Source organism: Pseudophryne corroboree, chromosome 6 (genome assembly GCF_028390025.1).
Source record: "Pseudophryne corroboree isolate aPseCor3 chromosome 6, aPseCor3.hap2, whole genome shotgun sequence".
Taxonomy (NCBI): domain Eukaryota; kingdom Metazoa; phylum Chordata; class Amphibia; order Anura; family Myobatrachidae; genus Pseudophryne; species Pseudophryne corroboree.
In genome coordinates, this window is record NC_086449.1 from 439,781,015 (window position 1) to 439,803,761 (window position 22,747).

General features: G+C 43.0%; 1 protein-coding gene across 1 annotated transcript in view; it reads left to right on the top strand.

Annotated features, from left to right (window-relative positions):
- CPNE8 (copine 8) overlaps positions 1-22,747 on the top strand; it is a 684,333-nt gene that overhangs the window by 440,433 nt on the left and 221,153 nt on the right. The window contains exon 10 of the mRNA XM_063927097.1: positions 8,904-8,945. Within this exon, the coding sequence (XP_063783167.1) occupies positions 8,904-8,945 (42 nt within the window). The remainder of the gene's footprint in view (positions 1-8,903; positions 8,946-22,747) is intronic.

Sequence of the window (22,747 nt, forward strand, 5' to 3'; positions counted from 1 at the left end):
GGTGCAGGGCGCAGGGGGGGCCGCCCTGGGCAGCTTGTAAACCTCTTTTCTGGCAAAATAGGATATATACAGCTAATTACTGTATATATAAAGAGCCCCCGCCAGTGTACAGTATATTTGAGCGGGACAGAAGCCCGCCGTCGAGGGGGCGGGGCTTCTCTCTCAGCACTCACCAGCGCCATTTTTTCTCCACAGCACCGCTGAGAGGAAGCTCCCCGGACTCTCCCCTGCTTATACCACGGTAGAAAAGAGGGTTTTAAAGAAGGGGGGGGCACATAATTCGGTGCAGGTAATATATAACAGCGCTACTGGGTAAAACATTAAATTACTGTGTTTTTTTCCTGGGTCATATAGCGCTGGGGTGTGTTCTGGCATACTCTCTCTCTGTCTCTCCAAAGTGCCTTGTGTGGGAACTGTCTTCAGATAAGAGGGTTCCCTGAGTGTGTGGTGTGTCGGTACGCGTGTGTCGACATGGATGGAGCAAATGTGTGTGTGGTGTCTCCGTCGACAACGCCGACACCTGACTGGATATGTGGAATTAAGTGCTAAGGTAAATTTATTGCACAAAAGATTAGAGAACATACAGGGAATCTACCCATGTCTGTCCCTATGTCGCAGGGACCTTCAGAGTCTCAAAATGCCCACTATCCAAAATAATAGACACTGATACCGACACGGAGTCTGACTCCAGTGTCGACTACGATAATGCAAAGTTACAGCCAAAACTGGCAGAAATGTATTCAATATATGATTATTGTAATAAAAGATGTTTTGCATATCACTGATGACTCATCTGTCCCTGACACGAGGGTACACATGTTTAAGGGGAAGAAAGCTGAGGTAAATTTCCCCCCTCTCATGAAGAAAAAGAGCGTGAATCTCCAGACAAGAAACTGCAGATTCCCAAAAAGAATTCTCATGGCGTATCCTTTCCCTGCTAGGGCCAGGATACGATGGGAATCTTCACCTAGGGTGGACAAGGCATTGACACGTTTACCCAAAAGGTAGCGCTGACTTAACAGCTATCCTCAGGGATCCTGCAGATAGCATGCAGTAAAAGTACTTTGAAGTCCATTTACACACATTCTGGTACACTACTCAGACCGGCGATTGTGTCGGCATGGGTTTATAGCGCTGTTGCAGCGTGGACAGATACCTTATCAGCGGAGATTGACACCCTAGATAAGGATACCATGTTATTGACCCTAGGATATATATATATATATATATATATATATATAAAAAGATGCTGTCTTATATACTGGGTTCTAGAGTCAACGCTATGTCGATTTCTGCTAGACGTGTCCTGTGGAACATGCAATGGACAGGTGATGCCGACTAAAAGAGGCATATGGAGGTTTTACCTTACAAGGCTGAGGAATTGTGTGAAGAAGGGCTCTCGGACCTGGTCTCCACAGCTATAGCTGGTAATTCTGATCTTTTGCCTTAAATTCCCTCACAGCCTAAGAAAGCACGACATTATCAAATGCAGTCCTTTCAGTCGCAGAAAAACAAGAAAGTACGAGGAGCGTCCTTTCTTACCAGAGGTAAGGGCACAGGGCACAGCTAGTTCCCAGGAACAGAAGTCCTCCCCGGCCTCTACTAAATCCACCGCATGACGCTGGGGCTCCGCTAAGGGAGTCCGCCCCAGTGGGAGCACGTCTTCGACTCTTCAGCCACATCTGAGTTCACTCACTGGTGGATCCGTGGGCAATAAAAATTGGTTCTCAGGGTTACGAGCTGGAATTCGAAGAGGTGCCTCCTCGCCGGTTTTCCTTATCGGACCTACCTGCTTCTCCCCCAGGAAGGGAGATAATATTAAATACAATTCACACATTGTATCTCCAACAGGTGGTGCTCAAGGTTCCCCTCCTGCAACAAGGAAGGGGATATTTCTCAACCTTGGCTGTAGTCCCGAAACCGGACGGTTCGGTCAGACCTATTTTAAAATTAAAATCTCTGAACCTATACTTGAAAAGGTTCAAATTAAAAATGGAATCGCTCAGAGCGATCATCGCCAGCCTGGAAGGGGGAGATTTTATGGTGTATCTAGACATAAAGGCTGCATACCTTCATGTTCCCATTTATCCACCCCATCAGGCGTACCTGAGAATTGCGGTACAGTATTGTCATTACCAATTTCAGGGTAATTGGCAGAAATGTTGGTGCTCCTACGCAAGCAAGGAGTCACAATTATCCCATACTTGGACGATCTCCTAATAAGGGCGAGATCAAAAGAGCAGTTGTTGAACAGCGTGTCACTTTCGCTGAAGGTGTCACAGCAACACGGCTGGATTCTCAATATCCTGAAGTCACAGTTGGTTCCTATGACTCGTCTGCCCTTCTTGGGTATGATTCTGGATACGGACCAGAAATGGGTTTACCTTCAGATAGAGAAGGCCCAGGTACTCATGACTCTGGTCAGGAACCTGTTGAAACCAAGACAAGTGTCAGTGCATCACTGCACTCGAGTCCTGGGAAAGATGGTGGCATCATACAAGGCCATTCCCTTCGGCAGGTTCCATGCGAGGACTTTCCAATGGGACCTACTGGACAAGTGGTCCGGGTCACATCTACAGATTCATCAGTTGATAACCCTATCCCCCAGGGCCAGGGTATATCTCATGTGGTGGCTGCAGAGTGCTCACCTTCTAGAGGGCCGCAGGTTTGGCATTCAGGACTGGATCCTGGTGACCACGGACGCGAGCCTCCGAGGTTGGGGAGCAGTCTCACAGGGAAGAAATTTCCAAGCTCTTTGGTCAAGTCAAGAGACTTGTCTTCACATCAACATCTTGGAACTAAGGGCCATATACAACGCCCTACGTCAAGCGGAGACCTTACTTCACGACCAACCGGTTCTGATCCAGTCCGACAACGTCACCGCAGTAGCTCATGTAAACCGCCAAGGCGGCACAAGGAGCAGAATGGCGATGGCGGAAGCCACCAGAATTCTTCGCTGGGCGGAGAATCATGTAAGCGCACTGTCAGCAGTGTTCATTCCGGGAGTGGACAGCTGGGAAGCAGACTTCCTCAGCAGACACGACCTACATCCTGGAGAGTGGGGACTTCATCAGGAAGTCTTCGCACAGATTGCAAGTCGGTGGGGATTGCCACAGATAGAGATGAGGGTGTCCCGCCTCAACAAATAGCTACAGAGGTATTGCGCCAGGTCAAGAGAACCTCAGGCAGTAGCGGTAGACGCCCTAGTGACACCGTGGGTGTTCCGGTCAGTCTATGTATTTCCTCCTCTTCCTCTCATACCCAAGGTGTTGAGAATAATAAGAAAAAGAGAAGTGAGAACAATCCTCATTGTTCCAGATTGGCCACGAAGGACCTGTTATCCGGATCTGCAGGAAATGCTTACAGAAGATCCGTGGCCTCTTCCTCTAAGACAGGACCTGTTGCAACAGGGGCCATGTCTGTTCCAAGACTTACCGCGGCTGCGTTTGACGGCATGGCGGTTGAACGCCGGATCCTATCGGAAAAAGGCATTCCGGATGAGGTCATTCCTACGCTGATAAAGGCTAGGAAGAACGTGACATCTAAACATTATCACCGTACATGGCGAAAATATGTTTCTTGGTGTGAGGCCAGGAAGGCTGCTACGGAAGAATTCCATCTGGGCCGTTTCCTTCACTTCCTACAAACTGAGTGAATTTGGGCCTAAAATTAGGCTCCATTAAGGTTCAGATTTCAGCCCTATCCATTTTCTTTCTAAAAGAATTGGCTTCTCTCCCAGAAGTTCAGACTTTTGTGAAGGGAGTGCTGCATTTTCAGCCTCCTTTTTTGTACCTCCGGTGGAGCCTTGGGACCTTAACGTGGTGTTAAGTTTCCTTAAGTCACACTGGTTTGAACCACTTATAACGGTAGAGTTAAATATCTCACTTGGAAGGTGGTCATGTTATTAGCCTTGGCTTCGGCTAGGCGAGTGTCGGAATTGGCGGCTTTGTCACATAAAAGCCCCTATCTGGTTTTCCATATGGATAGAGCGGAATTGCGGACCCGTCCTCAATTCCTGCCAAAAGTGGTTTCATCCTTTCATATGAACCAACCTATTGTGGTGCCTGTGGCTACGTGTGACTTGGAGGATTCCGAGTCCCTTGATGTGGTCAGGGCTTTGAAAATTTACGTGGCCGGAGCGGCTAGAGTCAGAGAAACAGAAGCACTGTTTATCCTGTATGCGACCAACAAGATTGGTGCCCCTGCTTCAAAGCAGATTATTGCTCGCTGGATCTGAAACACGATTCAGCAAGCGCATTCTACGGCTGGATTGCCGTTACCAAAATCGGTCAAGGCCCATTCCACTGGGAAGGTGGGCTCTTCTTGGGCGGCTGCCCGAGGGGTCTCGGCACTACAGCTGTGCCGAGCTGCTACTTGGTCGGGGTCAAACTCCTTTGCAAAGTTCTATAAGTTTGATACCCTGGCTGAGGAGGACCTCCTGTTTGCTCAGTCGGTGCTGCAGAGTCATCCGCACTCTCCCGCCCGTTTGGGAGCTTTGGTATAAACCCCATGGTCCTTACGGAGTCCCCAGCATCCTCTAGGACGTAAGAGAAAGTAAGATTTTAAACCTACCGGTAAATCTTTTTCTTGTAGTCCGTAGAGGATGCTGGGTGCCCGTCCCAAGTGCGGACTACTTCTGCAATACTTGTATATAGTTATTGCTTAAATAAGGGTTATGTTTTAGTTGCATCGGTTTTGAACTGATGCTATGTTGTTTCATACTGTTAACTGGGTAGTTTATCACAAGTTATACGGTGTGATTGGTGTGGCTGGTATGAATCTTGCCCTTGGATTAACAAAAATCCTTTCCTCGTACTGTCCGTCTCCTCTGGGCACAGTTTCTCTAACTGAGGTCTGGAGAAGGGGCATAGAGGGAGGAGCCAGTGCACACCCAGATCTAAAGTCTTTCTTAAAGTGCCCATGTCTCCTGCGGAGCCCGTCTATCCCCATGGTCCTTACGGAGTCCCCAGCATCCTCTACGGACTACGAGAAAAAGATTTACCGGTAGGTTTAAAATCTTATTTTTAGTGTTCCCTTTATTTTTTTGAGCAGTGTGTATGTATGTATATATATATATATATATATATATATATATATATATATATATATATATATATAGTTGTGCTCATAAGTTTACATACCCTAGCAGAATTTGTGATTTTCTGGCCAATATCATTGAGCCACTCTGGGGAGATCTCAAACGTGCAGTTCATGCAAGACAGCCCAAGAATTTACAGGAACTGGATGCTTTTTTGCCCATGCAGCTTTACCATCTGAGAAAATAAAGAGCCTCATACACAACTACCACAAAAGACTTCAAGCTGTCATTGATGTTAAAGGGGGCAATACACGGTATTAAGAACTGGGGTATGTAAACTTTTGATCAAGGTCATTTGGGTAGTTTCTGTTGTCATTATGATTTAAAAAGAGTAAACACAGTTGTTTGACAATAAATGGCATCACCCAACCTCTAACCATGAGTGAAAGAAAAGTTTTTGAGTTATCATTCATATTCTCTGACAAATAGCCAGAAAATCAACAAATTCTGCTAGGGTATGTAAACTTATGAGCACAACTGTGTATGTATGTATGTATGTATGTATGTGTGTGTATGTATATATATATATATATATATATATATATATATACATACACACACAGAGCATATAAACAGTAGTGGCCAAAATCGTGGTAACCTTTTGTAAAATGTGTATTTTTGAAGTTTAACATCCTATAGCACCAATATATTTTAATATTATACCAAAAAGCACACCTCATTACAATGGCAATTTAATTCAGAACATAATGCAATATCATACAATGATCTTTATAACAATGTTACATTTTGATAAGTTATATGTACTGAACTGTAGAAAAGTTAATTTCTTAGTTTCTCCCAATATTCATTAGTACTTTGTCGGGAAGCCTCTTTCTGGAGTTACATACTTCCCAACATTGGTGGCCAGTAAGTCCGGGACCTTTGGCATTCTGAAAGCGCACCAGAGTCAAAAAAGGGTTGGTGTCTAGGGGAAAGGGGCAGAGCCTTTTGTCACTCCCTTTTCCGTCACTGTGGGGGCATGACCAGCACTCTCCGTTATGCTTGTCTGCCCCCAGGCTCTCTCTGCACTGAGTATAGATGCTGTGTGCATGCACACAACTTCTATTCACCCACTGCTCTGCATAGTTTGTGCTCCCCCCTCCCCACTGCGAGACACTCATGTATTTGCTGCTATTTAAAGTGCCATTGATCACATAAATTCGTCCCACACCTTTTGCTGTCATACATCCTCATAGTATAACACTAACTGGATGCTTCACAGTAGGTGTTGTGCACTCAGGGAGCAAATTTTCTCCAATTCTTCTGCAGACATTTTTCAAGCCGTTGCTACTAAATATGGATATTCTGGTTTGGTCACTCCAGATCAGAGCTGACCCTAACCAATAGGATGCCCTAGGCAGATTTTGGCGGGTGCTCCCTAGCACCGCCATTCGTTCGGCCTCTGACCCTGCACCATCACCCCTTTCTTGTCTGTAACAGTTCTCATTTTGGTGATCCTACCCCTTATATTTTAAATATGAACAGTGTGCACATTCACTGTGCAGCCCAAAAAGTGAATGTGCCCCTTCCCAGCAAAGTTTTTGCTGGGAAGGGGCATTGCCACAAAATAGTACCCCCAATTCAAATTACGCCAACCAGTAGTGCAACTTTATTTACACTATATCATGTGATCTTATATCTTATTCACCGTACATCACACAGTAGTGCAACTTTACCTTATAAACGTTACTCCTCACAGTAGTACCTCTTATTCACATTACATCACACCATATTACTTTTTATTCACATTAGAGCACACAGTAGTGCCCTTTCTATATGTTAAGCCACACAGTAGAGCACCTTATACACATAATGCCACATATTAGTAATACCCTCACACGGGATCAGTACTAATTACCGCCGGTCGGAATCCCGGCGGTCGAAATACCGACGCCGGAATCCCGACCACACAATCCCGACAGGGGTGGTGAGCGGAACGAAGCCCTTTGCGGGCTCGCATATGACACACATTATTAATGTCCTTATAAACATGTGTCTAACACATTATGACAACTTTTATTAATGCGCTTATACACATAATGTCCCTTACACATGTGCCACACATTATTAATGCCCTTATACACATAATGTCCCTTACACATATGCCACACATTATTAATGCATTTATACATGACACACATAATGCCCCATACACATATGCCAAAACACTATTGCACAACCAACCCACCCGCACGCAGCATTCAGACAGCTGCTAACACTGTGACCTCTGCCTGGATACAGATGTGTCCTCATACATCTTGCCTCAATACGTCATGCAGCAGGAGATACCTGGCGTGAGTCAGCTAATGTCTGGCAACTTTTTTTTCTGAAAATGCATCTTATTTGCATTACTATGTAACTAGGACGCAGAAGCAGCTTCTGCTGATTAAAATGATATACGGCATGCCTATATTATGTGTGTGACTGTGGCTGTATCTGCATATGGAATGCTACATTACAGTGATTTCCAGGAAGCATAGAAACTCACTGACCTTTTATACACACACACACTGATTACAAGCAAACAGATCACAGGTGAGGATGGTTACCTTTAGTAGCCATTCAAACCCGTTTGTGTCAACTTGTGTGCATGTTATCAGGCCAAAATCTCCAGGGTATGTAAACTTTTGATCAGGGTCATTTGGGTAGTTTCTGTTGTCATTATGATTTAAAAAGAGTAAACACAGTTGTTTGACAATAAATGGCTTCACCCAACCACTAACCATGTGTGAAAGAAAAGTTTGTGAGTTATCGTTCATATTCTCTGACAAATGGCCAGAAAATCACAAATTCTGCTAGGGTATGTAAACTTAAGAGCACAATTGTATGTGTGTGTGTATATATATATATATATATATATATATATATATAGTGTTCAGGTATCCTTGAAAAAAGTTGAAGTAAACAACTGAAACATTGGAAGCACTCTGCTGTGTGTGTAGTTTCCTTTTCATTGGAGTCCTTGGAGTGCAGCCTTTATGGAGTTTTATATATACTAGGTATACATATAGGCCCTCATTCCGAGTTGTTCGCTCGTTCTTTTTCATCGCATCGCAGTGAAAATCCGCTTAGTACGCATGCGCAAAGTTCGCACTGCGACTGCGCCAAGTAACTTTACTATGAAGAAAGTATTTTTACTCACGGCTTTTTCTTCGCTCCGGCGAACGTAATGTGATTGACAGGAAATGGGTGTTACTGGGCGGAAACACGGCGTTTTAGGGGCGTGTGGCTGAAAACGCTACCGTTTCCGGAAAAAACGCAGGAGTGGCTGGAGAAACGGTGGGAGTGCCTGGGCGAACGCTGGGTGTGTTTGTGACGTCAACCAGGAACGACAAGCACTGAACTGATCGCACAGGCAGAGTAAGTCTGGAGCTACTCTGAAACTGCGAAGTAGTTTGTAATAGCAATATTGCGAATACATCGGTCGCAATTTTAAGAAGCTAAGATTCACTCCCAGTAGGCGGCGGCTTAGCGTGAGCAACTCTGCTAAATTCGCCTTGCGACCGACCAACTCGGAATGAGGGCCATAGATAGGTGTGTGTGTGTGTGTGTGTGTGTGTGTGTGTGTGTGTGTGTGTGTGTGTGTGTATATATAATATATGTATGTATATATATATATATATATATGTATGTATATATATATATATATATATGACACACACCCACACACCTATAAAACTAGTTTAGTGGACCCGGTCCACCTCAGTCTCTGTGACACCAGTCGTTCAATACCTACTGTGTGTTGATTGTTCATCAAATGTTTTGCACTTTATGTAATGTATAATCATTTGTTTCCTGTTAACAGAACAATTAAAGTGGAAGTCTATGACTGGGATAGAGATGGAAGGTATAGTAACATCTTGTTTCTTTGTTAATACATGTTTTGCCATTAAGCATATATGAGCTATAACTAGACATTTTAGCACCCTTTGCTAGAAAGAGAATGTATGCCCCCTTTCCCCCTATACGTAAAACAGTGGTAGGGCACGCCGAAGGCGCATGCAAAAGAATATAGGGGGTGGCTTTATCGGAAAGGGGCATGGTCACATAATAGCACCAATTCACACTACACTGCACAGTAGTGTCCCTTATGCATGTTATGTCACAGAAGAGCCCCTTTTACACATTATGCCAGGTAGAGCCCCTATACCTCATTCCTCTCCCCCCTTACTGCCACATTATGTGGTTGTGGGGAGAGAAAGAGAGAGTGTCTGTGTTCGTGTGTGTGTGTGTGTGTGTGTGTGTGTGTGTGTGTGTGTGTGTGTGTGTGTCAGCCACTCATATTCCTTGTTATTACCTGTGTCTTACCCTCTCCTGCCTCCCTAGGTGCTGCTCTATGCGGGTGGGTCCTCTAAAACTAAGCGCTACTCTCCCTATGTTTACCATCGCAACACTAACCGGTCTGACCCGCTCCTCACTCGCCGACTTCATTCGCCGCTTCTCCCGCTTACCTCCTCACCCTCCTGCCTACTGGCTCATACTCATCTGAAGTCCTCTGTCCTTCTCCCCTGCCCGCCACCAGCAGGTGGGATGGCTCAGCACACAGGGGAGAGGCACTGCATAGTGTAATGTATACATGGACAGTGCTACAGTACCACAGCACTACAGAACTCATGCGGCACCAAGGTAGCCAATCAGGGGTAGGATGCGGACAGGGTAAATGTGCGGTGGGCAAAGGACCAATATGTACCGCCCTAGTTATGGCTCTGAAGCATATTATAGTTTGTAATTGTGTGATGAGAAAGATAAAACCGGTCTGTTCAATACTGCACCTTGGAGAACATACTAGTTCTCATTTACATTTATACATATTTCTGACCTTTAGGTATAAGGCATGTGTTTCTGCACTGTTGCATGTGCATCAATACTCAGTACTGTATGCATACATTTGTTTGTACATTTTTATGTAACGTTTGCTTGTATTACATTATACAATGGGGGTGGGTAAGAATTGGGTACAGAACGGTGTTATTCCTATTATCTTCTATTTATATGGGTCACAAGGGTTCAGGAGAGCAGTAGAAATTATGGAACATACAGTCAAATTACATAATGCAAGAGTGATCAAACAGGGTCGTTATGAACAAATGCACTACTTTATATATAAACAGAATTACATTATTCCAGCCAGCAGGAGAGAGAGACTGTGACATAAAGCCACAGATGCATGTGGAGAATTTCTCTATTGGGTGCTTCAGTCTTTTTTTTATTGTATAGTGGCCAACTCAGTATTGCAGTGCCAATGATAAATCCTTTGGAAATTGTGGAACGCCAGGGCATGAAGCTGGGGGATGCCTCATGCATAAATTATGTGATTTGTGTGTTAAAGAAGGTCGCCCTGCTAGATATTTCCCTCAAAAAACAGCCAAGGAACGCAGATTCTCTGAAATGGCTAAGCAGTATGCAGCAGAACAGAAGAATGTAATCACAGCTGCTGTGACTATTGTCTCTTAGTGTAACACCACTAATCTCTCTGAGCCTTTATAGAGAGGGAAGTGATCTGCAGATCAGTGGCAGTCAGAGTTAATAGTCTCACACAGCACAAATTCCACACTACAGAGCGTTGTGTGGAACTGTTGTGGTTATTTTTCACTTACAAGACATGGTATAAAGTAAACTGCTCTATATGTATATTTATTTTTGTGTAGCTGAATAATATTTTTTTTTTTATATAGTAAGAGGTGTTTTCATTTTGGAACCACCTGCAAATACTGTATTTGATTGGTTTATTCAGGTTTAAATAGAAAGAGGCAGTAGGCTCCCTTCAGTGCCACAATAAAGACCAGCAGGCTAAAACATGTCAACAGCAGGGGCATTGTGTTTTTATAGCAGGTTTGTATTTGCCCCCAACCTTGACCTTCAATGGCAAGTCTATCTTGTACAGTAATTTACCAGGATATATTATTTTCAAGGACAGACTTTTTGGATGGCTTAATTTTCACCATTTTCTGGTACAAGAGGGGGCAAAGTCAGATGATTTTAATATCTCCGCCAGTGCGTTGATGCTTATTGTATGTTTTAAGTCTATCAAAATCTGTCAAATTTTACATAAGGAGATAATTTTTCCATACTAGGTTTCACATGGTGAATACAGTATGTGCATAAGAAATCTTAAAAAATATTGTCAAAGAGAAGTAATTAAGATTGGTGATAGGCTGGATTGAGCATATTTCCTGTTACTCCAAATACAAAGAGACTGACACTTTGAAGGTGAAGTACACCCACATTGAGAGAATATGGTTATATTAGCTACAGCCGTATACACATCCTCATAGTCCTGCATGAACACAATAACATTTGTATCTGTAATGCTTTGATATACTACACCATATTGTGTTTTTACTCTCCCTTTCTTCCTTTGTTAAATATACATCCATCAGCCATAACATTAAAACTACTGACAGCTGAAATGAATAACATTGTTTATATTTACAATGGCACCTGCTAAGTAGAGGGATATACAGGATCAGGCTGCAATACAATCCTTAAAGTTGATGTGTTGGAAGCGTGAAGCATAAGGATCTGAGTGACTTTGACAGAGTCCAAATTGTGATGGCTAGATGACTGGGCCAGAGCATCTCCAAAATGACAGGTCTTGTGGGGTGTTATCAGCATGCAGTGGTAAGTACCTACCAAAACTGGTCCAAGGAAGAACAACTGGTGAACCGACAACAGGGTCATGTGGTCCCAATGCTCATTGATGCGTGTGGGAAGTGAAGCCTATCCTGTCTGATCCAATCCGATAAAAGAGCTTCTGTAGCACAAATTACTGAAAAAAAAAATGAATGCTGGTTATAATAGAAACATGTCAGTGTCCATGCTGACCCCTGTCCCCCACCAAAAGAACGGGAACATGCGGCATTGAATAAAGGCGGCCTGGTCTGATGAATACCATTTTATTTATTTTTTTACAACATGTGGACGGCCAGGTGTGTGTGTGTGTTTTCTTTTATCTGTGGAAGAGATGGCACCAGGATGCACTATGAGAAGAAGGCAAGCCAGCAGAGAAAGTGTGATGCTCTGAGCAACAATCTGTTGGGAGACCTTGGATCCTGGCATTCATGTGGATGTTACACCTACCTAAACATTGTTCCAAACCAAATACACCCCTTCATGGCAACAGTATTCCTGATGTTCGTGGTCACTTTCACCAGGATATGTGCTACTGAAAAAATTGTTTACGAATGGTTTGAGGAATATAACAAAGATCATAGTGATAACTTGGCCTCCATATTCCCCAGATCTTGCTCTGATTAAACATATCTGTTTGGTATGCTCGAAAAACAAGTCTGAGCCATGGAGGCACCACCTTGCAACTTATAGGACTTAAAGGATCATTTGGTACCGCAGGATACATTTAGAGGTCTTGAGGAGTCTATGCCTTGATGGGTCATTGCTGTTTTGTGGAACCTACACAATATTAGGTAGTGTGTCTTAATTTTATTGCTGATGTGTGTATGTGCTTGATCAAATCTTATTGAGGAAGCCATTGGAATTTTGTATACTTCATCTATGGAAGATCTGCATTGTGAGACTTTATGATATCTGTGTTTTTGTATAAAGCGATTGGGGCATCTAGACAGGCAGGATCGACCTGGCTCACAGGTGTACAGGGGAAGTCCCGGGTGAGCCCCACTACCTGAAGGCCACCCCCTCTTCTAGGGGTCAGTAACTTGGTGGAGCAGGATCATTTCTCAAAAGGGAAAGGGAGAAACTTCTGCACCAGTATGTACTATAGTACCTTTATGGAAATCCCCAAATATTAATTATAAAGACAACATATATTCATATCATTCAGATGGGGGGCCGCCATGGACAAATTATATAGATTAGAACAACAGAGGAAGTCTTTTCTTTCTCAGTTTTTCTAGAGCAGGATCGTGGATGAACTTGGGTCTTTGGTTTGTCTGTAGATTAGCCGTCCTGCCAATCAAAGTGCGTGGTTATGGCACACCCCTGTTCCCCTCCTTTATAAAGGAGCCTTGTTCTTTGTATGTCCTCTCTAATGGTTGGCTAAGTCCTTCTGTGGTGGCTGGCCACACACCTTTAAGTTTGGGCTCCTACCACTATATTCCCTGGTGGGCCCTTCATTCCCCAGTCCAACACTGAGAACAGTATTACTTGGAAATACTCTTGCAATGCTTCACACACCTGATTTCCCCATTTCCAGTGAGAAGATGGTTGTAGACAGTGGGGTGATGGCTGTAGAATGCATAGAGTCTGATGGAGTCAATTAACAGCACAGACTTGGCTGCTATTCAATGCAGTTGAAGCTGCAAGGACAGAGCTGAGTTATCAGTCATTGCTGAGGACATATACTAGCACCAGCTTTGAAACGCTATCTATAGCAAAGAAACCTCACTTGGAGAACATTACCAAAAAAAAAAAAACTGTACTAGGCATTACCATACAGTGCATCCGGAAAGTATTCACAGCGCTTCACTTTTTCCACATTTTGTTGTGTTACAGCCTTATTCCGAAATGGAATAAATTAATTTTTTCCCTCAAATTTCTACACACAATACCCCATAATGACAACAAAAAAAAACGTTTTTTTGAGATTTTTATTAAAAATAAAAAACTAAGAAATCACATATACATAAGTATTCTCAGCATTTGCCATGAAGATCAACATTGAGCTTAGGTGCATCCTGTTTCCACTAATCATCCTTGAGATGTTCCTACAGCTTAATTGGAGTCCACCTGTGGGAAATTCAGTTGATTGGACATGATTTCGAAAGGCACACACCTGTCAATATAAGGTTACACACTTGACAGTGCATGTCTGAGCACAAACCAAGCATGAAGTCAAAGAAATTGTCTGTAGACCTCCGAGACAGGATTGTCTTGAGATACAAATCTGGGTAAGGGTACAGAAAAATATCTGCTGCTTTGAAGGTCCCAATGAGCACAGTGGCCTCCATCATCCATAAATGGAAGAAGTTTGGAACCACCAGGACTCTTCCTAGAGCTGACAGGCCGTCTAAACTGAGTGATCGGGGGAGAAGGGCCCTAGTCAGGGAGGTGACCAAGAACCTGATGATAACTCTGTCAGACCTACAGCATTCCTCTGTGGAGAGAGGAGAACCTTTCAGATGGACAACCATCTCTGCAGCAATCCACTAATCAGACCTGTGTGGTAGAGTGGCCAGACAGAAGCAACTCCTTAGTAAAAAGCACATGACAACCCTCTTGGAGTTTGCCAAAATACATCTGAAGGACTCTCAGATCATGAGAAACAAAATTCTCAGGTCTGATGAGACAAATATTGAACTCTTTGGTGAGAACTCTCTGAATGTCCTTGAGTGGCCCAGCCAGAGCCCAGACTTGAATCCGATTGAACATCTCTGGAGAGATCTGTAAATGGCTGTGCACGATGCTTCCCATCCAACCTGATGGAGCTTGAGATGTGCTGCAAAGAGGAATGGGCGAAACTGCCCAAAGATAGCTGTGCCATGCTTGTGGCATCACATTCAAAAATACTTGAATCTATAATTGCTGCCAAAGGTGCATGAACAAAGTACTGAGTAAAGGCTATGAATACTGATGTACATGTGATTTCCTAGTTTTTTATTTTTAATAAATTTGCAAAAATCTCAAAAACACTTACTTCACATTGTCATTATGGAGTATTGTCTGTAGAATTTTGAGCGGAAAAACTGATTTCCATTTTGAAATAAGGCTGTAACATAAGGAAATGTGGAAAAAGTGAAACGCTGGGAATACTTTCCAGATGCACTGTATCTTACAGACACAGCAAAAACTGTAATCCATGCTCTCATTATCTCCCGCATTGATTATTGTAATAGTCTCCTCACCGGTCTTTCCAAACATAGGCTCTCACTATTACAATCAATTTTGAATGCAACTGCGAAGCTAATCTTAAGTATTAAATATGAAATACTTTTACTTACATACAAGGCTATTAACCAAACTGCACAAACATGCATCGCTACTCAAAATATCTCCCTACCAGACCTCTCCGGTCTGCACAAGATCTGCATCTCTCATCCACACGTATTACTTGTTCCCACATTTAAAATTACAGGACTTTAACCGGGCTTCACCCACTCTGTGGATTGGCCTCCCACGCACAATAAGACTCACCTCTAGTCTCTAAACGTTCCCTGAAAACTCACCTCTTCAGACAAGCCTATCAAATTCCAGACCCACCCACATAACCTTCAATGCTTCCCTATATAATTACATCCTCTCTGTACAGTACACATAACCCTCCTACCCTCTGGCTGTTTGTACCCAGTTTTGTTCTATTACTGCTGTTCTAATTGTAAAGCGCAACGAAATATGCTGCGCTGTATAAGAATCTGTTAATAAATGAAATAAATATTTAGAAACACAGTGAATCAGGATCAGAGTCACTAGGTACTGTTACAGAGCTGTTCAAGCTAGTATGACCTCAAATCCAATGCCAGTGCCGTAAGAAGGGGTATGCGAGAAGTGCTGCGCCATGTTGCTTGCAGGATGCCTGGAACCCTGCAGCCAGTAGCCTGTGGAGCTGCCACTTCGCCTTGTCCTATACTTCTTAGAGGTGGTGCCTCTGCCCCCCTAGGCATGATCTCATTATGTAATGGGTTTAGGGGGTGGGACTGACATAGAGTGGCATAGAGCCCTGATGACAGCCCTGCCATTTGCATCCTATTTTCCTCTACCAGCTCGTAATCTTCCTCTACTACCTCAAAGGGGTTGTCTTTTGTTTATAGGAGTATGGAATGAAGGGTAACTGAAGACCATAAGAATGGAAATATGGACTGCATTTGTGTTGGGGTTTTGCTGTTAGTAAAAATGCTAGGATTGTTTTCCTTTTTTTTTTTTTTTTTTAAGGTTGTGTGTTTCAAATACAGTAGAAGTGTATATTTGGTATGCGAGAGAAACAGTAAGAAAGTGACAATGCATGGCTTATGGAAGTTAAACAGTGCTATGCTTCAAGATGGGAATATGTAACTACTCTTTATGCTCAAATATAGGCCCTCATTCCGAGTTGTTCGCTCGCAAGCTGCTTTTAGCAGCATTGCACACGCTAAGCCGCCGCCTACTGGGAGTGAATCTTAGCTTATCAAAATTGCGAACGAAAGATTCGCAATATTGCGAAAAGACTTCTCTGTGCAGTTTCTGAGTAGCTCGAGACTTATGCTGCTTTCACATCGCAAAACCTGCTTTTGAAATGGTATTTGAAACTGTTCTTAAAATGGGTCTGAGCAGTTAAACCCCTTTCACATCTCATGTTGTAACCAGTAAATTACCATTTCATTACCGTTTTGGTACCTTTCACACTGAACCCGTTTCACCCATAGAAAACAGTGGTTGTCATTATAAATGGACTTTTCTGGCCCACACATTATTAATAATTATTAATTAATTCATTATTAATAATTTGGATAGTCGTACGATGGAACCCAGCAGCTTGAAGCATTTTTGCTATGTTTTTATATATGAGGGTATCCTTGACTGTCCCAGTAATTTGGCAGCAGATTTCCTCATCCCCTCTGATCCTAAAGCAGCTCCCTCACCTCTTCATCACTCCAATTAGACATTTTATAATGGCTTTGCAGTCTAAACGTTTATAAAGCCACTCTCACATGTGTCTCCTGTGTTTTCCAAGCTGTTTCCTGGTTGTGGCTGCTGACATCACACATGGAGACAGCCTATGACCTGCTGGGGCTTGCAAATACCGTTTCAGACCCTTTCACACTGCACAGTGAAATGGGACTGAAACGGGTAGGACCCTTCTTTTTTACCGTTTCAAAATACAGGTATTTTGAAAACGGTAAATTGAAGGGGACCCTTTCACATCACAGCTTGACCCGTTTAGGAAGCCAGTTAAAACGGCAAAATACCGGGTACAAGCTGCGGTGTGAAAGGGGTTTTACTCTTCCAGTGCGATCAGTTCAGTGCTTGTCGTTCCTGGTTTGACGTCACAAACACACCCAGCGTTCGCCCAGACACTCCCCCGTTTCTCCAGCCACTCCCGCGTTTTTCCCAGAAACGGTAGCGTTTTTTCACACACTCCCATAAAACGTCCAGTTTCCGCCCAGAAACACCCACTTCCTGTCAACCACATTACGATCACCAGAACGAAGAAAAAACCTCGTAATGCTGTGAGTAAAATTCCTAACTGCATAGCAAATTTACTTGGCGCAGTCGCAGTGCGAACATTGCGCATGCGGAATTAGCGGAAAATCGCTGCGATGCGAAGAAAATTACCGAGCGAACAACTCGGAATGACCACCATAGTGAACTAGTTACCAGCCTGTTAAAATGACAGAACATAACGGTAATGTCAACATCGGCAGCTGTGTGTGCCCGAACAGAGCAACACTTGAATTGCTCCATCGGGCGTCATCTAGTGGCCGCCGATGCGCAAAACACTTGAATTCCTCCCATAGAGATGAGAAACAAGCATTAGCCTTTTGTTATATAGGATGAGTGAGATGTAATATAATTTTGTGAATGTTTCAAGAATGATTTGATGAAAGGAAAAGCAGACACTTTTTTTTCCGCAACGCATTGGTATAGAATAGTAGATAGAGAGTAATATATGACCATTGAAATAAAAATAATGCAGAAATGTATCACACATTAGAGAGAGATAGTGAAGATGTTGCCTAAAGACCTTATTCAGCAACATACACTGCTGCAATGCGACCGCATTCTCCCCGGTCCCGCCATAGTGTCGGGCAGCTCGGCGGTGGAACGCGCAGTGTGTAGGGCAGTGTGTAGGGCCCATTAAAAGATTATTGGTTGCTTTGGGCAACTACTCCACTTTATCTCTCTTCAAAGCTTGGTACATCTCCCCTATGTGTTATCTGGGAAAACTCCTTAAAGAAGTTAGAACAGAGCTTCTTGACACCTGCAAGGAAGTGCCTAAATCTTTGAATGAAAGAGGAAGAGCAATTGTAATTCAAAAGTAGAACACATGGAAATTAATGATAATTGTAGCCGGTTTATTTCTGTAAAGAATACATCAGGAAAATAAAATGTGATCTTACTGATATGAGAGATGAAATTGAAGTAGATTGTTTAATATGTGTGAGAAGTTTTACGTAATGGGGGTAATTCAGACCTGATCGTAGCAGCAACTTGTGTTAGCAGTTGGGCAAAACCATGTGCACTGCAGGGTGGGCAGATATAACATGTGTATAGCCATATTAGCTATTAGCTATATTGCATAAAACACAATCAGCCGTTAACAAGTCAACATGTCACATTTGTTTTTTGTTTTTTTTTTCAAAATATATTTATTGAATTTTGTCATTTGAAAAGATACTGTAGGTATTACAGAGTAAGTGAAATGCATAATACAAAAAATTTACATTGTACATACAGTTCGCCACATCGAATTAATCACAATCGACTGGGGTGGACAGCAAAATGGGTATATTGATTTATTCAGTACGATCGTTCCAGTGGAGCTATGATATCTCTATTTGATCTCAATGGAAATGTATAGTGGCATTGACTGATTCAGTATTTTGTCTGTCAATTGAGGCGTAAATATCTCACCTACTCCAAGTAGATATCCAGGGTTTCTCGAACATCTTAAGAAACTCTGGAGGAAGGTTTAACAAGTAAGAGTAACAGGGATAAAAGGGATAGGGGGTAGAGGGGGGGGGGGGGTAAACTGGGAAAGGGTTGGGGAAGGGGTTAGTTTATCGTCTGATTACGGGTCTCTCGAGCCTCATGTCTCAAGATAATGTGGTAGCGGCTGTACTTCTGTTATTGTCACTGCTCCCTTTCAGGATTGGGTGTGGGGGGGGGGGGGGGGTTGGCATTTGCTTTGGTTTCGTGTTAAAATGTTATAGAGGTTCCGTGTGGGGAAGCTATAGTGTGAGGGATGTCGCGCTCATAAATGGTTCCCACTTCTTATGAAACTGTGTCATCTCAGTAGAAGAGCCCGTAGAAGCAAGGCTTTTGTCATAAGCCATATAAGTAGCCAGAAGATTTTCTACTTCCGTTAAGCACGGTATGTGTCTTGATATCCAGTTATTGAGTATTACCTTTTTTGCTACCGTGACTAATATCATCAGAAAGGGTATTATCTTTCTCTGTGGTATGGGAATGTTCCAAATCTTAAAATTGGCAAACAGCAGTGCTGTAGGTTCTAATGTAGTTGTCAAGGAGAAGGATGTATTAATATATCCCACAATCTTATACCAGAACTTTTTTATGTGGCCGCAAGACCAGATATTGTGGTAAAAAGTGGCCGAGAAGTATCCACATTTTGGGCATTTTCCCGTTTCTTCCATCACAAAGTGACTTCTCTGGCTCTGTGACACATATGCCCTATACAGTGTCTTAACGTGTATTTCTTGTAGGGTTGAAGATTGAACCACTCGAAGTGTTTGTGCATAATACTTGAATATTATGTGACTATTTTGTAGTAAAGGTATATCCCCTCTCCAGATGTCAGTGACTTTTTGCCATATCTGTACATGGAACGGTTCCATAAGTTTTAAGTAGATATCTTTGGGTTTATAAAATTTTTTGATAAACTTAGAAAAGATAGGTTGTAGAGGATCTACTGAGAGAGAGGAGGAAGTCATCGGGGGGAGTGAATGTATATAGTGATGTAATTGGAATATGGAGAACTGATAGGAATCAGGGATTCCATATAGATCCTGTATGTCCTGAAAGGACAGAAGCTCACCTCCCGGATCAAATACTTGGGCAATCGCTTTAAGGCCTTTTGTTCGAAGGCGTTGGAAATCTGGGTTTTCTAATCCTGGAGTGAACATTGGGTTTCCCCATATAGGTAGCCAAGGGGAGCTGCGGGGGTTATGGTGTAGTTTCTCATTTACAAACCACCATGCTTCGTAGGTATCTCTGAATATCAGATTGTTATATATGTGTGTCGGAATGTGGGTTCTGGGTGTGTGTAGCAGTGCTCCTGGGGAGAATGGGCTTAAAATTGCACTGTCTAATGTTACGTCAGTGTAAATATTCTGTTCCGTTAACCAATCAAGGGCATATCTCAGTAAAATTGCCCGTGAATAATTAGTAAGATTGGGAAGTCCCAACCCTCCCTTCGTTTTGGGTAATTGCATTTTCATTGAGGAGATGCGGGGTTTTTTTGATTTCCATAAGAATTTGCTGCATGCGGCCATTATACGTTTCGTGTCTTTCCCTGTTAATTTGATAGGTAACATTTGCATGATATATGTCAGTTTAGGGAATATCACTGTCTTAATGACTTCTAGTCTACCTAGCAATGATAAGGGAAGGTTATGCCATCGTGATAGAGATTGCTCCATAGATGTAATCACTGGGGGATAATTTAGTTTATATAGGGATTCTAGTTTGTCTGGAATGTATATTCCAAGATATTTAAGTTTAGAGTCCACTATTTTAACTGAGTTTAAGTTAGTCGTCGTTGGGAGGGTGGGGCTAGGTCCGTTTAGTACTAGGAGTTCAGATTTACTGACCTTTATTTTGTAGCCAGAGAACTCTCCGAATTGCTGAATGATATTAAGTGCGGTTGGGATAGAATGCGTAGGGTACGATAAAAATAACAGCATATCATCCGCAAATAGAGATAAGCGGAGGTCTGAGTTTCCTATCATTATACCTTGGTATAGGGGGGAATGTCTGAGGGCGATAGCTAGTGGTTCGAGGGCGAGGGCGAATAGCAGGGGGGACAATGGGCATCCCTGTCTAGTTCCCCGTCTGATCTTAAAACTTGCTGACATCAGTCCATTGCATATAATTCTAGAAGTAGAAGAAGTATATAAAGTTTTTATGAATTGTATGAATTTTTCTGGGAAATGGAACCTGGCCAGGGAGTCATACAGGTGGTCCCAGTGCACCATGTCAAAGGCCTTCTCGGCATCTAGAGATAGAATTGCTCGTGGTGTTTTGGACATGGCACACTGGGAGTCCTGCACCGCGGCCAGAACTCGTCGGATATTATTCACAGAGTTCCTCCCCATGATGAAGCCCGTCTGATCCCGATGGACCACCATGGGCAATATTATTTTTAAGCGTTCTGCCAGGATCTTGGTCAGAATCTTGTAGTCTAAGTTCAGAAGCGAAATTGGGCGATATGAACTTGGTTCAGAGGGGTCTCTGCCCGGTTTCGGGAGTACTCTTAGTGTTGCTTCATTAAAATATTTTGGGAGGGTTCCTGAGGTTAACATATTATTATAAACTAGTGTGAGAATTGGGGCTAGTTTAGTTGATAGTAATTTATAGATATCCGAGGTGAAGCCATCCGGGCCAGGCGCTTTCCCATGTTTCAATGTTGATATTGTCGCCAAAACCTCCTCCACTGTGATTTCCGCCGTCAATTGTGTGTGACAGGAATTCGGTAGTTGCGGGATAGGCAAATTTTCCCAAAATGTTGGTAAAGAGTGGGGGGTTGTGGGGGGAGGGGTATACAGGGATTCGTAGAAATTCTGTAGAACTCCAGCTATTTGTACGTTGGAGGTGGTCAGGGAACCATCTTGTTGTTTTAGAGGGTGTATGGTGGTTGGTGATCGTTGGCCCCTAAGCAGATTTGACATCAGCTTGCTAGATTTATTCCCATATCTGTGGAATTTGCATCTTCCTTTGAATGTGTATGAGGATTCTAGGCGTGTAAATAATTTATTGAAGGTTTGATTTGCTACTTTATAAGTTTCTTTTGTATTTGGCGTGGGATTACTTTTATAAGCCTGAAATGCTGTGGTAAGAGATTGTTGGGCCATTAGGTACTCTGCGGATAGTGTTCTTTTGCTTGAAATCGAGTGTGAGATAATTACTCCCCTCATTGTGGCCTTGGCTGCTTGCCAGAATAATGTGGGGTTGGAGTGAAGTGTAGAGGAGTTGTCTGCTACATAATGATCCCAGGCGGTAGATACTGCCAGCTGTAGGGGGGTGGATATAGATAAGGATGCTGGGCATCTCCAATTAATAAAATCATTTTGTTCTCTACTCAGGAATAGGTCTGTCCAGACTACCGCGTGGTCAGACATGGAAATTGCTTCCATCTCCACCCTCTCCACTCTGGGCAATAGGGAACTAGAGAATAGCATGTAATCAATTCGTGAAAGCGTCCCTCTGGCAGCTGATAGACAGGAGAATCCTCTTTCTGTAGGGTGTTTAACCCTCCACATATCTAACAGTAGTAGTTGTCGTGCTAAAGCTGGTACTCCAAACTTAGGGAGTCTATGTCCAGCAGCTCTAGGAAATTGCTTATCTAGGTGAGGGAGAGAGATAATGTTAAAATCTCCACATAGGATAATAGGTGTGTCTAGAAAGGGGGTAAGTAGGGACACAATAGTTTGGAAAAAGGAGACTGAGTAAACCGAGGGAGCATATACATTTAGACAGGTAAGTTTTTGTTGGTCACATTGCAGCTGGCACAATACATAGCGGCCCATAGGGTCGGTTGTGAGCCCAGTTACTTCTATTCTGAGGTGATTTGCTGCTAATATAGCTACTCCACGTGATTTAGAGTTATAGGACGATGCCGCCAATAACTTCCACTTAAGCATGTTAAGTTTCAGGGTTTCAGTGGGAATCAAATGTGTTTCCTGGAGAAATACTAATTCTATATGGAGCTTATTTAAATACATCAGTATACGTTTCCGTTTAGCAGGGGAATTTATACCTCCCACATTCCAACTACCTATTCTGAGAGACATTGATAGAACA